Source organism: Salvelinus alpinus, chromosome 2, assembly GCF_045679555.1.
Source record: "Salvelinus alpinus chromosome 2, SLU_Salpinus.1, whole genome shotgun sequence".
Lineage (NCBI taxonomy): Eukaryota > Metazoa > Chordata > Actinopteri > Salmoniformes > Salmonidae > Salvelinus > Salvelinus alpinus.
The window spans coordinates 1936591-1962977 of record NC_092087.1 but is presented as its reverse complement, the minus strand read 5'-3'; the positions used below and the strand labels follow the sequence as shown (position 1 = coordinate 1962977).

The window sequence follows — 26387 nt, the reverse complement described above, 5'->3', positions numbered from 1 at the left end:
ATTACAAGACAATTACTAGACAATTACTAGACAATTACTATATAATTTGTAGACATGTATCTTCCTTTTACTAGAAAACATAGAAACGCACTATTTTCACATATGTTGATATTGGAGTGGTGCTGGAGATGATGAAGTTGAAAAATGTTTAAGTTTCCCTTTAAACAGGGTATTAGAAGTGAATAAGTTATGGTTGTTATTGCTCTCACCTTGCCCCCCATCTTGCCCTTCTTGGGCTGGTCCATCTTGGCCTATAGGGGTGTGTTTGTTCCAGGCCCAGTCAGGTTAAACATGGTTAAACAGGTTAATAGCTCACCTTGCCCCCCATCTTGCCCTTCTTGGGCTGGTCCATCTTGCTGAGGATGTCCTTGGCGTGAGACTCCAGAGCTGCCAGGCTGGAGGGCTTCGACGGAGGAGGAGGAGGAGGAGGGGGAGGGACCTCCTTCTCTTTCTTTCCTTTCTTGTTCCCTCCCTCCTTCACTTTGGGGACCTTGGGAGGTTTGGGGGCCTTGGGCATCTTGGGCGGCTTGGGAGGCTTGGAGGCCTTCTTCCTGGCTGTTTTTTCCCGGAGGGGAGGGGAGGGAGAGGGGACGCTGGAGGGGGAAGCAGGGTCCTCAGGCTCTGACGGGGCAGCAGGGGGTTCCTCCACTGGAGCCTTGCTGCTCAAATCACTCTTCATGGCTTTAGCCGCATTCTGAACAACAACACAATGACATGGTCATTTATCCACAGATACTCACTTTACTAATGTCCCACTGAACCATGACAACAGTCTGAGCTGTCACTCTGAACCATGACAACAGTCTGAGCTGTCACTCTGAACCATGACAACAGTCTGAGCTGTCACTCTGAACCACGACAACAGTCTGATCTGTCCCTCTGAACCGCGACAACAGTCTGATCTGTCACTCTGAACCATGACAACAGTCTGATCTGTCACTCTGAACCGTGACAACAGTCTGAGCTGTCACTCTGAACCGTGACAACAGTCTGATCTGTCACTCTGAACCACGACAACAGTCTGAGCTGTCACTCTGAACCGCGACAACAGTCTGAGCTGTCACTCTGAACCATGACAACAGTCTGATCTGTCACTCTGAACCACGACAACAGTCTGAGCTGTCACTCTGAACCATGACAACAGTCTGAGCTGTCACTCTGAACCATGACAACAGTCTGATCTGTCACTCTGAACCACGACAACAGTCTGATCTGTCACTCTGAACCGTGACAACAGTCTGATCTGTCACTCTGAACCGCGACAACAGTCTGATCTGTCACTCTGAACCGCGACAACAGTCTGATCTGTCACTCTGAACCACGACAACAGTCTGAGCTGTCACTCTGAACCATGACAACAGTCTGATCTGTCCCTCTGAACCATGACAACAGTCTGAGCTGTCACTCTGAACCATGACAACAGTCTGAGCTGTCACTCTGAACCACGACAACAGTCTGAGCTGTCACTCTGAACCACGACAACAGTCTGAGCTGTCACTCTGAACCACGACAACAGTCTGAGCTGTCACTCTGAACCATGACAACAGTCTGAGCTGTCACTCTGAACCGTGACAACAGTCTGAGCTGTCACTCTGAACCACGACAACAGTCTGAGCTGTCACTCTGAACCATGACAACAGTCTGAGCTGTCACTCTGAACCATGACAACAGTCTGATCTGTCACTCTGAACCACGACAACAGTCTGAGCTGTCACTCTGAACCGCGACAACAGTCTGAGCTGTCACTCTGAACCGTGACAACAGTCTGAGCTGTCACTCTGAACCATGACAACAGTCTGATCTGTCACTCTGAACCACGACAACAGTCTGAGCTGTCACTCTGAACCGCGACAACAGTCTGATCTGTCACTCTGAACCACGACAACAGTCTGATCTGTCCCTCTGAACCGCGACAACAGTCTGAGCTGTCACTCTGAACCGCGACAACAGTCTGAGCTGTCACTCTGAACCACGACAACAGTCTGATCTGTCACTCTGAACCACGACAACAGTCTGAGCTGTCACTCTGAACCATGACAACAGTCTGAGCTGTCACTCTGAACCATGACAACAGTCTGAGCTGTCACTCTGAACCACGACAACAGTCTGAGCTGTCACTCTGAACCATGACAACAGTCTGAGCTGTCACTCTGAACCGTGACAACAGTCTGAGCTGTCACTCTGAACCACGACAACAGTCTGAGCTGTCACTCTGAACCATGACAACAGTCTGAGCTGTCACTCTGAACCACGACAACAGTCTGATCTGTCACTCTGAACCACGACAACAGTCTGATCTGTCACTCTGAACCACGACAACAGTCTGATCTGTCACTCTGAACCGCGACAACAGTCTGAGCTGTCACTCTGAACCGTGACAACAGTCTGAGCTGTCACTCTGAACCATGACAACAGTCTGATCTGTCACTCTGAACCACGACAACAGTCTGAGCTGTCACTCTGAACCATGACAACAGTCTGATCTGTCCCTCTGAACCACGACAACAGTCTGATCTGTCACTCTGAACCGCGACAACAGTCTGATCTGTCACTCTGAACCGTGACAACAGTCTGATCTGTCACTCTGAACCATGACAACAGTCTGATCTGTCACTCTGAACCGCGACAACAGTCTGATCTGTCACTCTGAACCACGACAACAGTCTGAGCTGTCACTCTGAACCATGACAACAGTCTGATCTGTCACTCTGAACCACGACAACAGTCTGAGCTGTCACTCTGAACCGTGACAACAGTCTGAGCTGTCACTCTGAACCATGACAACAGTCTGATCTGTCACTCTGAACCACGACAACAGTCTGAGCTGTCACTCTGAACCATGACAACAGTCTGATCTGTCCCTCTGAACCACGACAACAGTCTGATCTGTCACTCTGAACCGCGACAACAGTCTGATCTGTCACTCTGAACCGTGACAACAGTCTGATCTGTCACTCTGAACCATGACAACAGTCTGATCTGTCACTCTGAACCGCGACAACAGTCTGATCTGTCACTCTGAACCACGACAACAGTCTGAGCTGTCACTCTGAACCATGACAACAGTCTGATCTGTCCCTCTGAACCACGACAACAGTCTGATCTGTCACTCTGAACCATGACAACAGTCTGATCTGTCACTCTGAACCATGACAACAGTCTGAGCTGTCACTCTGAACCGCGACAACAGTCTGAGCTGTCACTCTGAACCATGACAACAGTCTGATCTGTCCCTCTGAACCACGACAACAGTCTGAGCTGTCACTCTGAACCATGACAACAGTCTGAGCTGTCACTCTGAACCACGACAACAGTCTGAGCTGTCACTCTGAACCGTGACAACAGTCTGAGCTGTCACTCTGAACCGTGACAACAGTCTGAGCTGTCACTCTGAACCATGACAACAGTCTGAGCTGTCACTCTGAACCATGACAACAGTCTGATCTGTCCCTCTGAACCATGACAACAGTCTGAGCTGTCCCTCTGAACCACGACAACAGTCTGAGCTGTCACTCTGAACCATGACAACAGTCTGATCTGTCACTCTGAACCGCGACAACAGTCTGATCTGTCACTCTGAACCATGACAACAGTCTGAGCTGTCACTCTGAACCATGACAACAGTCTGAGCTGTCACTCTGAACCACGACAACAGTCTGATCTGTCCCTCTGAACCACGACAACAGTCTGATCTGTCACTCTGAACCATGACAACAGTCTGAGCTGTCACTCTGAACCATGACAACAGTCTGATCTGTCACTCTGAACCACGACAACAGTCTGATCTGTCACTCTGAACCACGACAACAGTCTGATCTGTCACTCTGAACCGCGACAACAGTCTGATCTGTCACTCTGAACCGCGACAACAGTCTGATCTGTCACTCTGAACCGCGACAACAGTCTGATCTGTCACTCTGAACCGTGACAACAGTCTGATCTGTCACTCTGAACCGCGACAACAGTCTGATCTGTCACTCTGAACCACGACAACAGTCTGATCTGTCCCTCTGAACCATGACAACAGTCTGATCTGTCACTCTGAACCACGACAACAGTCTGATCTGTCACTCTGAACCACGACAACAGTCTGATCTGTCACTCTGAACCACGACAACAGTCTGATCTGTCCCTCTGAACCACGACAACAGTCTGATCTGTCACTCTGAACCGCGACAACAGTCTGATCTGTCACTCTGAACCACGACAACAGTCTGAGCTGTCACTCTGAACCATGACAACAGTCTGAGCTGTCACTCTGAACCACGACAACAGTCTGATCTGTCACTCTGAACCATGACAACAGTCTGATCTGTCACTCTGAACCATGACAACAGTCTGATCTGTCACTCTGAACCGCGACAACAGTCTGATCTGTCACTCTGAACCATGACAACAGTCTGATCTGTCCCTCTGAACCGCGACAACAGTCTGATCTGTCACTCTGAACCACGACAACAGTCTGATCTGTCACTCTGAACCGCGACAACAGTCTGATCTGTCACTCTGAACCATGACAACAGTCTGAGCTGTCACTCTGAACCACGACAACAGTCTGAGCTGTGAGTTCATAGGACAGTTAGTAACCCAGTTCACTACAAAACCCATGATGCAGTTCAGATACAGTTTTACAATTACTGACATTTAATCCTAGTAAAAAGTCCCTGTCTTAGGTCAGTTAGGATCACCACTTTATTTTAAGAATGTAAAATGGCAGAATAATATTAGAGAGAATGATTTAATTCAGCTTGTATTTCTTTCATCACATTCCCAGTGGGTCAGAAGTTTACATACACTCAATTAGTATTTGGTAGCATTGCCTTAAACTTGATTAACTTGGGTCAAACGTTTCAGGTAGCCTTTCACAAGCTTCCCACAGTAAGTTGGGTGAATTCTGTCCCATTCCTCCTGACAGAGCTGGTGTAACTGAGTCAGGTTTGTAGGCCTCTTTGCTCGCACACGCTTTTTCAGTTCTGCCCACAAATGTTCTATAGGATTGAGGTCAAGGCTTCGTGATGGCCACTCCAATACCTTGACTTGGTTGTCCTTAAGCCATTTTGCTACAACTTTGGAAGTATGCTTGTGGTCATTGTCCATTTGGAAGACACATTTGCGACCAAGCTTTAACTTCCTGACTGATGTCTTGAAATGTTGCTTCAATATATACACATAATTTTCCTTTCTCATGAAGTGCACCAGTCCCTCCTGCAGCAAAGCACCCCCAAAACATGATGCTGCCACCCCCGTGCTTCACGGTTGGGATGGTGTTCTTCAGCTTGCAAGCCTCCCCCTTTTTCCTCCAAACATAATGATGGTCATTATGGCCAAACAGTTCTATTTTTGTTTCATCAGACCAGAGGACATTTCTCCAAAAAGTACGATCTTTCTCCCCATGTACAGCTGCAAACCGTAGTCTGTCATTTTTATGACGATTTTGGAGCAGTGGCTTCTCCCTTGCTGAGCGGCCTTTCAGGTTATGATGATATAAGACTAATTTTACTGTGGATATAGATACTTTTGTACATGTTTCCTCCAGCATCTTCACAAGGTCCTTTGCTGTTGTTCTGGGATAGATTTGCACTTTTTGCACCAAAGTACGTTCATCTCTAGGAGACAGAATGCGTCTCCTTCCTGAGCTGTATGACGGCTGCGTGGTCCCATGGTGTATATACTTGCGTACTATTGTTTGGACAGATGAACGTGGTACCTTCAGGCGTTTGGAAATTGCTCCCAAAGATGAACCAAACTTGCGGAGGTCTATAATTGTTTTTCTGAGGTCTTGGCTGATTTCTTTTGATTTTCCCATGATGTCAAGCAAAGATGCACTGAGTTTGAAGGTAGGCCTTGAAAGACATCCACAAGTACACCTCCAATTGACTCAAATTATGTCCATTAGCCTATCAGAAGCTTCTAAAGCCATGACATCATTTTCTGGAATTTTCCAAGCTGTTTAAAGGCACAGTCAACTTGGTGTACGTAAACTTCTGACCCACTGGAATTGTGATACAGTGAATTAGAAGTGAAATAATCTGTCTGTAAACAATTGTTGGAAAAATTACGTGTGTCATGCACAAAGTAGATGTCCTAACTGACTTGCCAAAACTATAGTTTGTTAACAAGACATTTGTGGAGTGGTTGAAAAACAAGTTTTAATGACTCCAACCTAAGTGCATGTAAACTTCCGACTTCAACTGTATAGGTTATGTCTGTACTGTTAATGTCAGATATACTCTATGTATCTCTCCAACAACAACAGGCCTTTGGAAACCTGGCCAGTAGAATAGATGAGTACAGTACAGAGCAGGCAAGGACAGGGCAAGGTGGCGTTGAGCAGGGCAGAGTCGTACCTCTGAGATCCTGATCTCCTTGGCCAGGTCCTTGATGAGCTGAGTGGGCTTCATGTTCTCTGGAAGCTCATCCTCATGTTCTAACAGAGCCTGGAGGAGAGACCCGGTACATGAAACACAGTCAGAGCCTGGAGGAGAGACCCGGTACATGGAACACAGTCAGAGCCTGGAGGAGAGACCCGGTACATGGAACACAGTCAGAGCCTGGAGGAGAGACCCGGTACATGAAACACAGTCAGAGCCTGGAGGAGAGACCCGGTACATGGAACACAGTCAGAGCCTGGAGGAGAGACCCGGTACATGGAACACAGTCAGAGCCTGGAGGAGAGACCAGGTACATGGAACACAGTCAGAGCCTGGAGGAGAGACCCGGTACATGGAACACAGTCAGAGCCTGGAGGACAGACCCGGTACATGGAACACAGTCAGAGCCTGGAGGAGAGACCCGGTACATGGAACACAGTCAGAGCCTGGAGGAGAGACCCGGTACATGGAACACAGTCAGAGCCTGGAGGACAGACCCGGTACATGGAACACAGTCAGAGCCTGGAGGAGAGACCCGGTACATGGAACACAGTCAGAACCTGGAGGAGAGACCCGGTACATGGAACACAGTCAGTTCCTGGAGGAGAGACCCGGTACAAGAAACACAGTCAGAGCCTGGAGGAGAGACCCGGGACATGGAACACAGTCAGAGCCTGGAGGAGAGACCCGGTACATGGAACACAGTCAGAGCCTGGAGGACAGACCCGGTACATGGAACACAGTCAGAGCCTGGAGGAGAGACCCGGTACATGGAACACAGTCAGAACCTGGAGGAGAGACCCGGTACATGGAACACAGTCAGAGCCTGGAGGACAGACCCGGTACATGGAACACAGTCAGAGCCTGGAGGAGAGACCCGGTACATGGAACACAGTCAGAGCCTGGAGGAGAGACCCGGTACATGGAACACAGTCAGAGCCTGGAGGACAGACCCGGTACATGGAACACAGTCAGAGCCTGGAGGACAGACCCGGTACATGAAACACGGTCAGAGCCTGGAGGAGAGACCCGGTACATGGAACACAGTCAGAGCCTGGAGGAGAGACCCGGTACATGGAACACAGTCAGGGCCTGGAGGAGAGACCCGGTACATGGAACACAGTCAGAACCTGGAGGAGAGACCCGGTACATGGAACACAGTCAGAGCCTGGAGGAGAGACCCGGTACATGGAACACAGTCAGAACCTGGAGGACAGACCCGGTACATGAAACACAGTCAGAGCCTGGAGGAGAGACCCGGTACATGGAACACAGTCAGTTCCTGGAGGAGAGACCCGGTACATGGAACACAGTCAGAACCTGGAGGAGAGACCCGGTACATGGAACACAGTCAGAGCCTGGAGGAGAGACCCGGTACATGGAACACAGTCAGAGAGCGATAGTAGCTGTAGTAGCAGCTGACATTGGTAGACAGGACATCACGAGACGCTGACTCTCTAAAGACTGTGGATAGAAAGAAGGACAACGGGACATATTGTCCATTATAAAGGTGGGATTTAGAGTGTATAGGTGGAACTGATGGTTACCTGTTTCTTGGTCCAAGCTCTAAAAGCTCCGTTGATGATCTTAGCTCCGTGGACCAGGTAGGCAGCTGGTTGCTTGTTGGACTTGTGTAAACCTGCAACAAGAGAGAATCATGTTAGACAGCTCTCTCTTGGTAAAGAGGTCATTTGACCTCAAAGGGATAAACTGTTCAAATAAAGGTTAAATTAATTGGATTCTGTTCATTCACTGTGAACATTGATTGAGTTGAAGACTCATTTTTCATAAAAGCCTCTTTCTACTGTAAGATAGCGGCTCCCTCTAGCCTAACTTCTGTCAGTAAACTAATTAACCAATCAGAACACATCACGTTTCAGAGAGCTGCTCCCTCTAGCCTAACTTCTGTCAGTAAACTAATTAACCAATCAGAACACATCACGTTTCAGAGAGCTGCTCCCTCTAGCCTAACTTCTGTCAGTAAACTAATTAACCAATCAGAACACATCACGTTTCAGATAGCGGCTCTCTCTAGCCTAACTGCTGTCAGTAAACTAATTAACCAATCAGAACACATCACGTTTCAGAGAGCGGCTCCCTCTAGCCTAACTTCTGTCAGTAAACTAATTAACCAATCAGAACACATCACGTTTCAGAGAGCTGCTCCCTCTAGCCTAACTTCTGTCAGTAAACTAATTAACCAATCAGAACACATCACGTTTCAGAGAGCGGCTCCCTCTAGCCTAACTGCTGTCAGTAAACTAATTAACCAATCAGAACACATCACGTTTCAGAGAGCGGCTCCCTCTAGCCTAACTTCTGTCAGTAAACTAATTAACCAATCAGAACACATCACGTTTCAGAGAGCGGCTCCCTCTAGCCTAACTTCTGTCAGTAAACTAATTAACCAATCAGAACACATCACGTTTCAGAGAGCTGCTCCCTCTAGCCTAACTGCTGTCAGTAAACTAATTAACCAATCAGAACACATCACGTTTCAGAGAGCGGCTCCCTCTAGCCTAACTTCTGTCAGTAAACTAATTAACCAATCAGAACACATCACGTTTCAGAGAGCGGCTCCCTCTAGCCTAACTTCTGTCAGTAAACTAATTAACCAATCAGAACACATCACGTTTCAGAGAGCGGCTCCCTCTAGCCTAACTTCTGTCAGTAAACTAATTAACCAATCAGAACACATCACGTTTCAGAGAGCGGCTCCCTCTAGCCTAACTGCTGTCAGTAAACTAATTAACCAATCAGAACACATCACGTTTCAGAGAGCGGCTCCCTCTAGCCTAACTTCTGTCAGTAAACTAATTAACCAATCAGAACACATCACGTTTCAGAGAGCGGCTCCCTCTAGCCTAACTTCTGTCAGTAAACTAATTAACCAATCAGAACACATCACGTTTCAGAGAGCTGCTCCCTCTAGCCTAACTTCTGTCAGTAAACTAATTAACCAATCAGAACACATCACGTTTCAGATAGCGGCTCTCTCTAGCCTAACTGCTGTCAGTAAACTAATTAACCAATCAGAACACATCACGTTTCAGAGAGCGGCTCCCTCTAGCCTAACTTCTGTCAGTAAACTAATTAACCAATCAGAACACATCACGTTTCAGAGAGCTGCTCCCTCTAGCCTAACTTCTGTCAGTAAACTAATTAACCAATCAGAACACATCACGTTTCAGAGAGCGGCTCCCTCTAGCCTAACTTCTGTCAGTAAACTAATTAACCAATCAGAACACATCACGTTTCAGAGAGCGGCTCCCTCTAGCCTAACTTCTGTCAGTAAACTAATTAACCAATCAGAACACATCACGTTTCAGAGAGCGGCTCCCTCTAGCCTAACTTCTGTCAGTAAACTAATTAACCAATCAGAACACATCACGTTTCAGAGAGCTCAGAACACATCACGTTTCAGAGAGCGGCTCCCTCTAGCCTAACTTCTGTCAGTAAACTAATTAACCAATCAGAACACATCACGTTTCAGAGAGCGGCTCCCTCTAGCCTAACTTCTGTCAGTAAACTAATTAACCAATCAGAACACATCACGTTTCAGAGAGCGGCTCCCTCTAGCCTAACTTCTGTCAGTAAACTAATTAACCAATCAGAACACATCACGTTTCAGAGAGCTGCTCCCTCTAGCCTAACTGCTGTCAGTAAACTAATTAACCAATCAGAACACATCACGTTTCAGAGAGCGGCTCCCTCTAGCCTAACTTCTGTCAGTAAACTAATTAACCAATCAGAACACATCACGTTTCAGAGAGCGGCTCCCTCTAGCCTAACTTCTGTCAGTAAACTAATTAACCAATCAGAACACATCACGTTTCAGAGAGCGGCTCCCTCTAGCCTAACTTCTGTCAGTAAACTAATTAACCAATCAGAACACATCACGTTTCAGAGAGCGGCTCCCTCTAGCCTAACTGCTGTCAGTAAACTAATTAACCAATCAGAACACATCACGTTTCAGAGAGCGGCTCCCTCTAGCCTAACTTCTGTCAGTAAACTAATTAACCAATCAGAACACATCACGTTTCAGAGAGCGGCTCCCTCTAGCCTAACTTCTGTCAGTAAACTAATTAACCAATCAGAACACATCACGTTTCAGAGAGCGGCTCCCTCTAGCCTAACTTCTGTCAGTAAACTAATTAACCAATCAGAACACATCACGTTTCAGAGAGCGGTCACCATTTCCTACCCAGACAGCAGGGAAATATAGATCTCTGTTGAAACTGAATTCACTCTGGTTTAATAACAGAAAACATCTGATTAGACCAGTAAACTCCTGGAAGATGTTACTGCAAGGCCCTTTAAATCAGACACATGCCTCTCCCTCCCTCCCTCCCAGCCTGCCTGTCTCCCTCCCTCCATCCCCTCCCTCCCAGCCTGTCTCCCTCCCAGTCTCCCTCCCTCCCTCCCAGTCTCCCTCCCAGTCTCCCTCCCTCCCTCCCAGCCTGTCTCCCTCCCTCCCAGCCTGTCTCCCTCCCTCCCATCATCTCTCCCAGCCATATGCCTCTCCCACCCACCAGAAAGGAGTTACAGGTCTGTACACTGCTCTATCCACAGGGGAAAGAAGCCGAACACGTTTTCAAGATATTCAGGTCTTCTGTGGAGGATCAGAAAAATGATGAGATTGTTATGGGAGAACTGGACAATGATTTAGTGCCCAAAGTGAACACGATTCATGTAAGAGCCCGTTTTCATCAGCGCACCCACAAGCCCGCGGAACCCCCCGAGGGATACACCGGATAGATGTTACATGGCTTTCAACACTGCCAAGAACTCAAATATCCTGGACAGGTTGGTCATAGGGAGATGTCCGAGAAGCTTGAACTAACGCCTGACTTGACACTCGACAAAGCGGTAGAGCTTGTGAGGCAGTCAGAGCAAGTCAAGGGAAGTAGCATACAAATGAGCGGTGCACAATGACAAACAGAGACACGGAAACGGACAAAACAAAGGGGATTAAACAAAAGGACACAATGACAAACAGAGACACGGAAACGGACAAAACAAAGGGGATTAAACAAAAGGACACAATGACAAACAGAGACACGGAAACGGACAAAACAAAGGGGATTAAACAAAAGGACACAATGACAAACAGAGACACGGAAACGGACAAAACAAAGGGGACACAATGTGAACAAGATGTTTCAGATGTGGAAAAGAGGACAGATGTGGTAAGGCTAAAGAGGACAGATGTTGTAAAAGAGGACAGATGTGGTAAAAGAGGACAGATGTGGTAAAAGAGGACAGATGTGGTAAGGCTAAAGAGGACAGATGTGGTAAGGCTAAAGAGGACAGATGTGGTAAAAGAGGACAGATGTGGTAAGGCTAAAGAGGACAGATGTGGTAAAAGAGGACAGATGTGGTAAGGCTAAAGAGGACAGATGTGGTAAGGCTAAAGAGGACAGATGTGGTAAGGCTAAAGAGGACAGATGTGGTAAGGCTAAAGAGGACAGATGTGGTAAGGCTAAAGAGGACAGATGTGGTAAGGCTAAAGAGGACAGATGTGGTAAGGCTAAAGAGGACAGATGTGGTAAGGCTAAAGAGGACAGATGTGGTAAGGCTAAAGAGGACAGATGTTGTAAGGCTAAAGAGGACAGATGTGGTAAGGCTAAAGAGGACAGATGTGCTGCTAAGAACGCAGCAACTGTAGGAAACATTTCGCAGTCGTTTGTCGCTCCCGGGTGGTCAACGAGGTTTACTGCACCCAACGATAGCGGAGGAGAGGGTGAGTTCCATTTCCTGGGAGTCACAGATGTTGATGACTAAAGCAATGACAGTTAACTTCTTACGGCTGAAATCACCTTAACAGGATCCATTTGACAACAGCCAGTGAAAGTGCAGGGCGCCAAATTCAAACAACATAATTCAAATTCCTCAAACATACAAGTATTTTACACCATTTTAAAGATACATTTGTTGTTAATCCCACCACAGTGTCCGATTTCAAAAAGGCTTTACGACGAAAGCATACCATGCGATTATGTCAGGTCAGCGCCTAGTCACAGAAAAACACAGCCATTTTTCCAGAGAGCCACATCAATTTACAGAAATACTCATCATAACTGCTGATGAAAATACAAGTGTTATGCATGGAATTAAAGATAAACTTCTCCTTAATGCAACCGCTGTGTCAGATTTAAAAAAAACTTTACCGAAAAAGCACACCATGCTATAATCTGAGTACAGCGCTCAGGCTCCAAAACAAGCCATACAGATACCCGCCATGTTGTGGAGTCAACAGAAGTCAGAAATAGCATTATAAATATTCACTTACCTTTGATGATCTTCATCGGAATGCACTCATAAATGTTTGTTTTGTTCGATAAAGTCCATCGAACACGTTTATGTCATTTATGACATCATTTATGTCCAAATACCTCCTTTTTGTTCGCGCCTTTAGTTCACAAATCCAAATTCAAGAGGCGCAGGGACTTAGTCCAGACAAAAAGTCAAATAGTTCCATTACAGTTCGTAGAAACATGTCAAACGATGTATAGAATCAATCTTTAGGATATTTTTTATCATAATTCTTCAATAATGTTCCAACCGGACAATTCCTTTGTCTTTAGAAAGGAAAAGGAACGCAGCTCGCTCTCACGGCCGCACGCCTGACTTACCTCAAGGCATTCTGCCAGACCTCTTAGTCAAACAGCTCTTATTCGCTCCACCTTCACAGTAGAAGCCTGAAACAAGGTTCTAAAGACTGTTGACATCTAGTGGAAGCCTTAGGAAGTGCAATCGGACCAAATTTTTTAAATGTATATTGGATAGGCAAAGACTTGAAAACCTACAAACCTCAGATTTCCCACTTCCTGGTTGGATTTTTTGTTAGGTTTTTGCCTGCCATATGAGTTCTGTTATACTCACAGACATCATTCAAACAGTTTTAGAAACGTCAGAGTGTTTTCTATCCAAATCTACTAATAATATGCATATCTTAGCTTCTGGGCCTGAGTAACAGGCAGTTTACTCTGGGCACCTTATTCATCCAAGCTACTCAATACTGCCCCCCCAGCCATAAGAAGTTGAACTGCAAATAAAAGGTACTACAACAGACTTTAAGATTGACACAGGAGCAGATACAAGTGTCATGTCAGAAAATACTTATAGCACACTGAAAAACATGCCACCACTGAAAAGTAACTAAACCAGACAGGCCATGGGGGAAACTGGGACACTTTACAGATACTACTGAACCGTATGGTAACTTTACAGATACTACTGAACCGTATGGTAACTTTACAGATACTACTGAACCGTATGGTAACTTTACAGATACTACTGAACCGTATGGGTTACTTTACAGATACTACTGAACCGTATGGTAACTTTACAGATACTACTGAACCGTATGGTAACTTTACAGATACTACTGAACCGTATGGTAACTTTACAGATACTACTGAACCGTATGGTAACTTTACAGATACTACTGAACCGTATGGTCACTTTACAGATACTACTGAACCGTATGGTCACTTTACAGATACTACTGAACCGTATGGTCACTTTACAGATACTACTGAACCGTATGGGTTACTTTACAGATACTACTGAACCGTATGGTAACTTTACAGATACTACTGAACCGTATGGTTTACTTTACAGATACTACTGAACCGTATGGTTTACTTTACAGATACTACTGAACCGTATGGGTCACTTTACAGATACTACTGAACAGTATGGTTTACTTTACAGATACTACTGAACCGTATGGTCACTTTACAGATACTACTGAACCGTAAGGTAACTTTACAGATACTACTGAACCGTATGGTAACTTTACAGATACTACTGAACCGTATGGGTTACTTTACAGATACTACTGAACCGTATGGTCACTTTACAGATACTACTGAACAGTATGGTTTACTTTACAGATACTACTGAACCGTATGGTAACTTTACAGATACTACTGAACCGTATGGGTTACTTTACAGATACTACTGAACCGTATGGTAACTTTACAGATACTACTGAACCGTATGGTCACTTTACAGGTACTACTGAACCGTATGGTAACTTTACAGATACTACTGAACCGTATGGGTCACTTTGCAGATACTACTGAACAGTATGGGTTACTTTACAGATACTACTGAACCGTATGGTCACTTTACAGATACTACTGAACCGTATGGTCACTTTACAGATACTACTGAACCGTATGGTCACTTTACAGATACTACTGAACCGTATGGTAACTTTACAGATACTACTGAACCGTATGGTCACTTTACAGATACTACTGAACCGTATGGTCACTTTACAGATACTACTGAACCGTATGGGTCACTTTACAGATACTACTGAACCGTATGGGTCACTTTGCAGATACTACTGAACCGTATGGTAACTTTACAGATACTAGTGTTTGGAAAGGACAGCAGTTTAGGTTAAAAGTGTATGTGATAAAGGGGTCACATGGAAGCCATCTGCCAGGCCGTAATGTAGCTGTTGCAGTGGACTTGGTGAAGAGAATAGTAGAGTCCCTTGTACTGCCATTCTATCATATCAAATCAAACTTTATTTGTCACATGCACCGAATAGACCTAACTGTGAAATGCTTACTTACAAGCCCTTAACCAACAGTGAAGTTCAAGAAGAGTTAAGAAAATATTTACCAAATAAACTAAAGTAAAAAATTATCAAAAGTAACACAATAACATAACAATAACGAGGCTATATACAGGGGGTACCGGTACCGAGTCAGTGTGCGGGGGTACAGGTTAGAGGTAATTTGTACATGTAGGTAGGGGTAAAGTGACTATGCATAGATAATAAACAGTGAGTAGCAGCAGTGTAAAAAACAAATGGAGGGGGGGTCAATGTAAATAGTCTGGTGGCCATTTGATTAGTTGTTCAGCAGTCTTATGGCTTTGGGGTAGAAGCTGTTAAGGAGCCTTTCGGTCCTAGACTTGGCGCTCCGGTACCGTTTGCCGTGCGGTAGCAGAGAAAACAGTCTATGACTTGATGACTGGAGTCTGAAAATTGTTTGGGCTTTCCTCTGACACCGCCTGGTATAGAGGTCCTGGATGGCAGGAAGCTTGGCCCCAGTGATGTACTGGGCTGTATGCACTACCCTCTGTAGCGCCTTATGGTCAGATGCCGAGCAGTTACCATACCAGGCGGTGATGCAACCGGTCAAGATGCTCTCGGTGGTGCAGCTGCAGAACTTTTTGAGGATCTGGGGACCTATGCCAAATCTTTTCAGTTTCCTGAGGGGGAAAAGGTGTAGTCGTGCCCTCTTCACGTTGGTGATGTGGACACCAAGGAACTTGAAACTGGGTTCGCGCCCAGGCTCTGTCGCAGCCGGCTGCGACCGGGAGGTCCGTGGGGCGACGCACAATTGGCCTAGCGTCGTCCGGGTTAGGGAGGGTTTGGCCGGTAGGGATATCCTTGTCTCATCGCGCACCAGCAACTCATGTGGCGGTCCGGGCGCAGTGCACGCTAACCAAGGTCGCCAGGTGCACGGTGTTTCCTCCGACACATTGGTGCGGCTGGCTTCCGGGTTGGATGCGCGCTGTGTTAAGAAGCAGTGCGGCTTGGTTGGGTTGTGTTTCGGAGGACGCACGGCTTTCGACCTTCGTAATGGAGTTGTAGCGATGAGACAAGATAGTAACTACTAACAATTGGATACCACGAAATTGGGGAGAAAAAGGGGGGTAAAATTGTAAAATATAAAAATATAAAATCAAAAGTAACAGTCAGTATCTGGTGTGGCCACTAGCTGCATTAAGTACTGCAGTGCATCTCCTCCTCATGGACTGCACCAGATTTGCCAGTTCTTGCTGTGAGATGTTACCCCACTCTTCCACCAAGACACCTGCAAGTTCCCAGACATTTCTGGAGGGAATGGCCCTAGCCCTCACCCTCCGATCCAACAGGTCCCAAACGTGCTCAATGGGATTGAGATCCGAGCTCTTTGCTGGCCATGGCAGAACACTGACATTCCTGTATTGCAGGAGATCACACACAGAACAAGCAGTATGGCTGGTGGCATTGTCATGCTGGAGGCTCATGTCAGGATGAGCCTGCAGGAAGGGTACCACATGAGAGAGGAGGATGTCTTCCCTGTAACGCAGAGCATTGAGATTGCCTGCAATGACAACAAGCTCAGTCCGATGGTGCTGTGAAACATCGCCCCAGACCATGACGGACCCTCCACCTCCAAATCTATCCCGCTCCAGAGTACAGGCCTCGGTGTAACGCTCATTCCTTTGACGATAAACACGAATCCAACCACCACCCCTGGTGAGACAAAACCGCGACACGTAAGTGAAGAGCACTTTTTGCCAGTCCTGTCTGGTCCAGCGACGGTGGGTTTATGCCCATAGGCGACGTTGTTGCCGGTGATGTCTGGTGAGGACCTGCCTTACAACAGGCCTACAAGCCCTCAGTCCAGCCTCTCTCAGCCTATTGCGGACAGTCTGAGCACTGATGGAGGGATTGTGCGTTCCTGCTGTAACTCGGGCAGTTGTTGTTGCCATCCTGTACCTGTCCCGCAGGTGTGATGTTCAGATGTACCGATCCTGTGCAGGTGTTGTTACACGTGGTCTTTCACTGCGAGGACGATCAGCTGTCCGTCCTGTCTCCCTGTAGCGCTGTCTTAGGCGTCTCACAGTACGGACATTGCAATTTATTTCCCTGGCCATATCTGCAGTCCTCATGCCTCCATGCAGCATACCTAAGGCACGTTCACGCAGATGAGCAGGGACCCTGGGCATCTTTCTTTTGGTGTTTTTCAGAGTCAGTAGAAAGGCCTCTTTAGTGTCCTAAGTTTTCATAACTGTGACCTTAATTGCCTACCGTCTTTAAGCTGTTCGTGTCTTCACGACCGTTTTACAGTTGCATGTTCATGAATTGTTTATGGTTCATTTAACAAGCATGGGAAACAGTGTTTAAACTCTTTACAATGAAGATCTGTGAAGTTATTTGGATTTTAATGAACTTTTCTTTGAAAGACAGGGTCCTGAAAAAGGGACGTTTCATTTTTTGCTGAGTTTATGTCACTGTGGGGACTGCATCGTCGATGTACTTATTAATGAATCGGATGAATACCGGAACATATTCCAGTGTGTGCTAGCGAAACAGTCCTGTAGCTTCACGCAAAGAGAGGCAGAGAAAGTAGATGGAACCCTGGCCAGGTGGGAAGGGTTAAGGTGGGGTAAAGGTATAGCTCTACCTGTGGTCTGTTCATCGGGGTGCAACATTACTGAACGTTCTGATTATGTAGACAACAGATATGATACAGATGTGCAGAACGGACATGGTTTTCTGTCGTGTAGAATTGGGGATCATTTCACCTCCATGAGAAAATAAGGGGATAAATACCCGATTTGACGAACACACAGAGAAAATACCTGTATGTTTCACCTCCATAAGAGAATAATGGGATATAAACCACTGTGGTCTTATAGTCTGCATCCCACATGACACCTTATTCCCTACATAACTACTGACCAGAGCCCATACACTATGTTGGCAATGGGATCAGTAGAAGGCAATCTGGCCATATTACAGCAGAGAGGAAAAGCCTTCAGTGGAAACGTAAACAGAGTTGTCCGGCCAGCCGAGAGGAGTTAAAACACACAGCGAGAGAGCAGAGAACTAGTGATTGTAACTGTGCCAGGCCTTTTGAACATAATCAACTGTGAACCACGCCACGCAGACGTTTAATGACAGTAATAATATTAGAGTATCCATCTCCTCATCTGCTGAGCAGACCGTAGGAAGGACACACGCTATACACCACTAGAGGAACAGGAGACAAGCACCACGAGGGGAACAGGAAACGCATCACAAGCACAGGAAAAGGAACGCAGAGGAAGAAGACGACTGAAACCAAACCTGAAAGCCTAATAGTTGTAGAAAGAAAAATGGTGATGTACCTTTGAACCTCTCCAGCAGGTGGCGTCCCACATACCAGCAGGCCGTCTCAAAGTTGGGGAACGGAGTCAGACAGTTGACCTTCAGACGCTTCTCCACCTCATACGCTCTGGAGAAGAAAACACACTTTTCATTATTTTTTAAAGGGATAGTTCACCTAAAATTACATGTTGGTTTCCTTACCCTGTAAGCAGTATATGGACAAGATATGACAGCAATTCATGATTTGGTTTAGGTTCCCTGGCACGGTTTCCACATGCTAACATTTTAGCATTTTAGCACAAATCCCATTCAAGTCATGGGACCAATATGACCATTTCTTAATGAAAAACTAGGCCAAGTCAGGAAGTGCAGTTGACCTTTAAAGCTACAGTCTTAGCTACAGGAGGTCCTCATTGATACTAATGATGTGCTCACCTCATCTGCATCTCAACACTCAGGTTGTGGACAAAGTGTCCAGAAAAGGCCAGAGTGTCCACTGGAGTCAGAACTGCATTGATCCAACCTGGAAACAGACACAGTATAAACACATTCTGTACTTCTATTCCCAATGTGACAACATCAGAACAGGTCTGATTCTATTCCCAATGTGACAACATCAGAACAGGTCTGATTCTATTCCCAATGTGACAACATCAGAAAAGGTCTGATTCTATTCCCAATGTGACAACATCAGAACAGGTCTGATTCTATTCCCAATGTGACAACATCAGAACAGGTCTGATTCTATTCCCAATGTGACAACATCAGAAAAGGTCTGATTCTATTCCCAATGTGACAACATCAGAACAGGTCTGATTCTATTCCCAATGTGACAACATCAGAACAGGTCTGATTCTATTCCCAATGTGACAACATCAGAACAGGTCTGATTCTATTCCCAATGTGACAACATCAGAACAGGTCTGATTCTATTCCCAATGTGACAACATCAGAACAGGTCTGATTCTATTCCCAATGTGACAACATCAGAACAGGTCTGATTCTATTCCCAATGTGACAACATCAGAACAGGTCTGATTCTATTCCCAATGTGACAACATCAGAACAGGTCTGATTCTATTCCCAATGTGACAACATCAGAACAGGTCTGATTCTATTCCCAATGTGACAACATCAGAAGAGGTCTGATTCTATTCCCAATGTGACAACATCAGAACAGATCTGATTCTATTCCCAATGTGACAACATCAGAACAGGTCTGATTCTATTCCCAATGTGACAACATCAGAAAAGGTCTGATTCTATTCCCAATGTGACAACATCAGAACAGGTCTGATTCTATTCCCAATGTGACAACATCAGAACAGGTCTGATTCTATTCCCAATGTGACAACATCAGAACAGGTCTGATTCTATTCCCAATGTGACAACATCAGAACAGGTCTGATTCTATTCCCAATGTGACAACATCAGAACAGGTCTGATTCTATTCCCAATGTGACAACATCAGAACAGGTCTGATTCTATTCCCAATGTGACAACATCAGAACAGGTCTGATTCTATTCCCAATGTGACAACATCAGAACAGGTCTGATTCTATTCCCAATGTGACAACATCAGAACAGGTCTGATTCTATTCCCAATGTGACAACATCAGAACAGGTCTGATTCTATTCCCAATGTGACAACATCAGAACAGGTCTGATTCTATTCCCAATGTGACAACATCAGAACAGGTCTGATTCTATTCCCAATGTGACAACATCAGAACAGGTCTGATTCTATTCCCAATGTGACAACATCAAAACAGGTCTGATTCTATTCCCAATGTGACAACTTCAGAACAAGTCTGATTCTATTCCCAATGTGACAACTTCAGAACAAGTCTGATTCTATTCCCAATGTGACAACATCAAAACAGGTCTGAAGCAGGGACAGACCCTACTTTAGAATCAAAAGTAGGGTCTGTCCCTGCTTCAGAGTGCACTAACCTGACGGTATGAACACTACTTCAGAGTGCACTAACCTGACGGTATGAACACTACTTCAGAGTGCACTAACCTGATGGTATGAACACTACTTCAGAGTGCACTAACCTGATGGTATGAACACTACTTCAGAGTGCACTAACCTGACGGTATGAACACTACTTCAGAGTGCACTAACCTGATGGTATGAACACTACTTCAGAGTGCACTAACCTGATGGTATGAATAGGGTCTGTCCCTGCTTCAGAGTGCACTAACCTGATGGTATGAATAGGGTCTGTCCCTGCTTCAGAGTGCACTAACCTGATGGTATGAACACTACTTCAGAGTGCACTAACCTGATGGTATGAACACTACTTCAGAGTGCACTAACCTGACGGTATGAACACTACTTCAGAGTGCACTAACCTGATGGTATGAACACTACTTCAGAGTGCACTAACCTGATGGTATGAAAACTACTTCAGAGTGCACTAACCTGATGGTATGAACACTACTTCAGAGTGCACTAACCTGACGGTATGAATAGGGTCTGTCCCTGCTTCAGAGTGCACTAACCTGATGGTATGAACACTACTTCAGAGTCCACTAACCTGACGGTATGAACACTACTTCAGAGTGCACTAACCTGATGGTATGAACACTACTTCAGAGTGCACTAACCTGATGGTATGAACACTACTTCAGAGTGCACTAACCTGATGGTATGAATAGGGTCTGTCCCTGCTTCAGAGTGCACTAACCTGATGGTATGAATAGGGTCTGTCCCTGCTTCAGAGTGCACTAACCTGACGGTATGAATAGGGTCTGTCCCTGCTTCAGAGTGCACTAACCTGATGGTATGAACACTACTTCAGAGTCCACTAACCTGACGGTATGAACACTACTTCAGAGTGCACTAACCTGATGGTATGAACACTACTTCAGAGTGCACTAACCTGATGGTATGAATAGGGTCTGTCCCTGCTTCAGAGCGCACTAACCTGATGGTATGAATAGGGTCTGTCCCTGCTTCAGAGTGCACTTGTAACACTTGTCCACCTGGTCGGCGAAGAACATCTCTGTGTGATTGGCTGAGGACCTCCAGCGCTCGTACAACGATAGGTTGGCTGACGTGGGCTTGATCAGGAAGAAGATCTTCTCTCCCTGGAAACAGCAACAACAACATCAAGACAGAACAAGAGTTCCTTACAACATCAGGGCCTGTAGCAGCACTGATCTGGGATCAAGTCCCCCCGGTCCGTGTAATCTCATTCATTAGGATCTAAAAGGCAACACTGATCTAGGATCAAGTCCACCCGGTCCGTGTAATCTCATTCATTAGGATCTAAAAGGCAACACTGATCTGGGATCAAGTCCCCCCGGTCCGTGTAATCTCATTCATTAGGATCTAAAAGGCAACACTGATCTAGGATCAAGTCCACCCGGTCCGTGTAATCTCATTCATTAGGATCTAAAAGGCAACACTGATCTGAGATCAAGTCCCCCCTGTCCGTGTAATCTCATTCATTAGGATCTAAAAGGCAACACTGATCCTAGATCAGCACCACAACTCGGAGACACTTTGTGAATACATGTCCAGGACTCGTTCCTATTCATTCTACGGCTAATTTCATTCTTGCTATGCAGCAATGCTTTCTAATACACCTCGAGTATTCTTCCTTGAGAAGTGCATTGGAAAAGGTGTACATTTCCCGTTGAACGCGGAATGAGGGAGGATTTGTTGTCTTGGAAAGTTTTGAAAGTCTATTGAACAAGTTTGGTTAGTAGTTAGCTACCTTTTGAGTTTGGATCTTGCGACGTGGTTGGCATCAGTTGCTGGGATCGCTACTATCTGTCCAGTGATCCTGCCGACCTAGGCCGGGTCTGAGCAGCGGTTTGGTGTAGAAGCTAGCCTAGCTCCTAGCTAGCTGCCTATCAAGCTAGCAGGGTTTCCTTGAGGGTGTTGTTAGCCATTGTGGCTGGGACTGTGGATTGTCCCGGGCTTGTGGCTGTCTAGATCCCTGCTATTTGTTGTTGTTTTCAATCTTCCCTCTGACCTGCCCTGTAACCTACGTTGTTACCATGACAAAGACCAAAGCTGGCAGGAGTACCGTTGAGGACAGTGGTGTCTCTCTGTCACAGGTGAAGGATCTTTTAAACAAACAAAATAGTTCTAAAAACAGTTGTTACAACAAGAAAATAAATACAAGTGTTTTGTCCAAATACTGGTGGAGTCGACTAATAAAAGAATGGACAACCTGACCAGAGAGGTCCAGGACCTGAAGAACAATACTGGTGGATTCTACTAATAAAAGAATGGAGGACCTGACCAGAGAGGTCCAGGACCTGAAGAACAGTTTGCAGTTCTCCCAGGTTCAGCTCGGTGAGTTAAAACAGGAGAATGGCAAGATGACAGCAATCTGTAAGTCATTGAGAGGACATCAGTTCTGTAAAAGAATCCATGATGACAACAATGACGGAGAAATCAGATTATCTCGAAAGACAATCAAGGCTGAACAACATGGTTGTAGACGGAATTGCAGATACTCAGAATCAGAATCTTTTTTTTTTGCTAATTTATTAAATATAAAAACTGAAATATCATACTTACATAAGTATCCAAACCCTTTACTCAGTACTTTGTTGAAGCACCTTTGGCAGCGATTACAGCCTCACAGAGCTGACAGAGTTTGAGAGGATCTACAGAGAAGAATGGGAGAAACTCCCCAAATACAGGTATGCCAAGCTTGTAGCGTAACACCCAAGAAGACTCAAGGCTGTAATCACTGCCAATGGTGCTTCATCAAAGTACTGAGTAAAGGGTCTGAATACTTACTGAAATTTGATAATTCAATTTGTCTAAAAACGTGTTTTTGCACTGTAGATTCAATGGTTGTAAAGATGGGGAGAGGTCTGTCGGTAATAAAGAGATGCTCTGCGTTTTGACACCACACTCCAAAAAGCAAGTTCTGCAGACTCTAGTTTTGTCTTATCTTGATTATTGTCCAGTCGTGTGGTCCAGTGCTGCAAGGAAAGACCTAGTTAAGCTGCAGCTGGCCCAGAACAGAGCGGCACGTCTTGCTCTTCATTGTAATCAGAGGACTGATATAAATATTATGCGTGCCAGTCTCTCTTGGCTGAGAGTTGAGGACAGACTGACTGAGTCCCTTCTTGTTTTTATAAGAACATTTTATGTGTTGGAAATTCCAAATGTTTTGCATAGACAACTTACACACAGCACTGACACACACACTTATCCCACCAGACATGCCACATGGACTTTTCAGTCCCCAGGTCCAGAACAAATTCAAGGAAACGTACAGTATTATACAGAGCCATGAGTGAATGGAACTCCGTTCCATCTCATATTGCTCAAGTGAACAGCAAACCTGGTTTAACAAAATGAAGCCACACCTCTCCCCCATGTGACCTACTTGTTGTGTGTACTGACATGTATGTGTAACTAATAAATGCACACACACACACACACACACACACACACACACACACACAATATGTTAATGTACACTACATTTAAATGTATGTAAATTGTAAAGTATTTTGTCTGTAATGTCTTTTTAATTATGTGATCAGACCCCAGCAAACCTGCGTAGCTGTCACCATTGGCGTTGGCTAATGGGGATCCTAATAAATCACATTAAAACCTTGAGTATGTTGTACCAGAAATTACAGTACCTTAATAAATAAAGTGAATTCATCAATAAGGTTATTAAGCGTGTCATACCTTGAGTACGTGGTACCAGACGGAGGCCCCTCCACACTCGATGTGGAAGTCGGTGTAGCTGTCTTTAACACCGATCAGACAGTACTTAGTCACTTTAGGTTTCCCCAGGAGAGCATCGTCTGGCCAGTAGTTCTCTACCCACGACAGCCTCCGCACAATCTGAGGGCTCTCCACTATACTGTCCATCCTGAGAGAGGTGTGAGAGGGAGAGAGGGAGAGAAAGAGAAAGAGAAGAGAGAGAGAGAGAGAGAGATAGAGAGGAGAGAGAGAGAGAGTCAGAGAGAGAGGGACAGAAAGAGAGAGTGTGTACCTCTCAGGTGTGTGTACCTCTCAGGTGTGTGTACCGCTCAGGTGTGTACCTCTCAGGTGTGTGTACCTCTCAGGTGTGTACCTCTCAGGTGTGTACCTCTCAGGTGTGTGTACCTCTCAGGTGTGTGTACCTCTCAGGTGTGTGTACCTCTCAGGTGTGTGTACCTCTCAGGTGTGTGTACCTCTCAGGTGTGTACCTCTCAGGTGTGTACCTCTCAGGTGTGTACCTCTCAGGTGTGTGTACCTCTCAGGTGTGTACCTCGGTGTGTACCTCGGTGTGTACCTCTCAGGTGTGTACCTCTCAGGTGTGTGTACCTCTCAGGTGTGTACCTCTCAGGTGTGTGTACCTCTCAGGTGTGTGTACCTCTCAGGTGTGTACCTCTCAGGTGTGTGTACCTCTCAGGTGTGTGTACCTCTCAGGTGTGTGTACCTCTCAGGTGTGTGTACCTCTCAGGTGTGTGTACCTCTCAGGTGTGTACCTCTCAGGTGTGTACCTCTCAGGTGTGTACCTCGGTGTGTACCTCGGTGTGTACCTCTCAGGTGTGTACCTCTCAGGTGTGTGTACCTCTCAGGTGTGTACCTCTCAGGTGTGTGTACCTCTCAGGTGTGTGTACCTCTCAGGTGTGTGTACCTCTCAGGTGTGTGCACCTCTCAGGTGTGTACCTCTCAGGTGTGTGTACCTCTCAGGTGTGTGTACCTCTCAGGTGTGTGTACCTCTCAGGTGTGTACCTCTCAGGTGTGTACCTCTCAGGTGTGTGTACCTCTCAGGTGTGTGTACCTCTCAGGTGTGTGTACCTCTCAGGTGTGTACCTACCTTTTGTCAGAGAACTCGAGGTTGATAATGTTTAACACTTTCTTCCTGCTGGTGCTGTAGTAGTAATCTACAAAATCCTTGAGCTTCATCTTACTGTCAGTCTGCTTGGTCACATCTATCACATCCACACCCACGTCTGGACCTGGGAATACAAACAGTTCAATGGAACTTCATTATACATAAAAGACACCAGAAAATCAATAGTGAGCAGGTCTTTAAATGGCAGTGAGTTGATGAGATGTGTTGCTAACTAGGCTGCTACGTATAAAGCAGAAGTGTCAGATGTGTTGCTAACTAGGCTGCTCAGTATAAAGCAGGAGAAGTGTCAGATGTGTTGCTAACTAGGCTGCTCAGTATAAAGCAGGAGAAGTAACAGATGTGTTGCTAACTAGGCTGCTCAGTATAAAGCAGGAGAAGTGTCAGATGTGTTGCTAACTAGGCTGCTCAGTATAAAGCAGGAGAAGTAACAGATGTGTTGCTAACTAGGCTGCTCAGTATAAAGCAGGAGAAGTGTCAGATGTGTTGCTAACTAGGCTGCTCAGTAAAAAGCAGGAGAAGTAACAGATGTGTTGCTAACTAGGCTGCTCAGTATAAAGCAGGAGATCAAAACAGCTGCCAGCAGGTTGGAATGTCTGACTGGGACAGGTTGGAATGTCTGACTGGGACAGGTTGAAATGTCTGACTGGGACAGGTTGAAATGTCTGACTGGGACAGGTTGGAATGTCTGACTGGGACAGGTTGGAATGTCTGACTGGGACAGGTTGGAATGTCTGACTGGGACAGGTTGGAATGTCTGACTGGGACAGGTTGGAATGTCTGACTGGGACAGGTTGGAATGTCTGACTGGGACAGGTTGGAATGTCTGACTGGGACAGGTTGGAATGTCTGACTGGGACAGGTTGGAATGTCTGACTGGGACAGGTTGGAATGTCTGACTGGGACAGGTTGGAATGTCTGACTGGGACAGGTTGGAATGTCTGACTGGGACAGGTTGGAATGTCTGACTGGGACAGGTTGGAATGTCTGACTGAAATGTGTTGACAAAATGCAGGACATGATTGTTTGGTTGTCCAACGTGATGGATCAGCATAATCAGCATTTCATATTTTTTACCTACCCTCGCCCCGCTTGTTATTTATTTGTATATTTAACCTTTATTTAACGAGGCAAGTCAGTTAAGAACAAATTCTTATTTACAATGACGGCCTAGGAACAGTGGGTTAACTGCCTTGTTCAAGGGCAGAACAACAGATTTTTACCTTGTCAGCTCTGGGATTTGATCTTGCACCCTTTCGGTTACTGGCCCAACGCTCTAACCACTAG

At 45.8% G+C, this 26387-nt stretch overlaps 1 protein-coding gene across 3 annotated transcripts in view; it reads right to left on the bottom strand.

Annotated features, from left to right (window-relative positions):
* Positions 1-26387, bottom strand: part of LOC139552771 (lysine-specific demethylase phf2-like) — a 144413-nt gene that overhangs the window by 60905 nt on the left and 57121 nt on the right. For all 3 annotated transcript variants that reach the window (XM_071364805.1, XM_071364814.1, XM_071364821.1), the window contains exons 5-12: positions 25065-25206; positions 23942-24128; positions 21198-21360; positions 18700-18787; positions 18285-18391; positions 7919-8010; positions 6348-6437; positions 317-694 (exon numbers count right to left, since the gene is read on the bottom strand). In XM_071364805.1, coding sequence (XP_071220906.1) covers positions 317-694; positions 6348-6437; positions 7919-8010; positions 18285-18391; positions 18700-18787; positions 21198-21360; positions 23942-24128; positions 25065-25206 — 1247 coding nt within the window. The remainder of the gene's footprint in view (positions 1-316; positions 695-6347; positions 6438-7918; positions 8011-18284; positions 18392-18699; positions 18788-21197; positions 21361-23941; positions 24129-25064; positions 25207-26387) is intronic.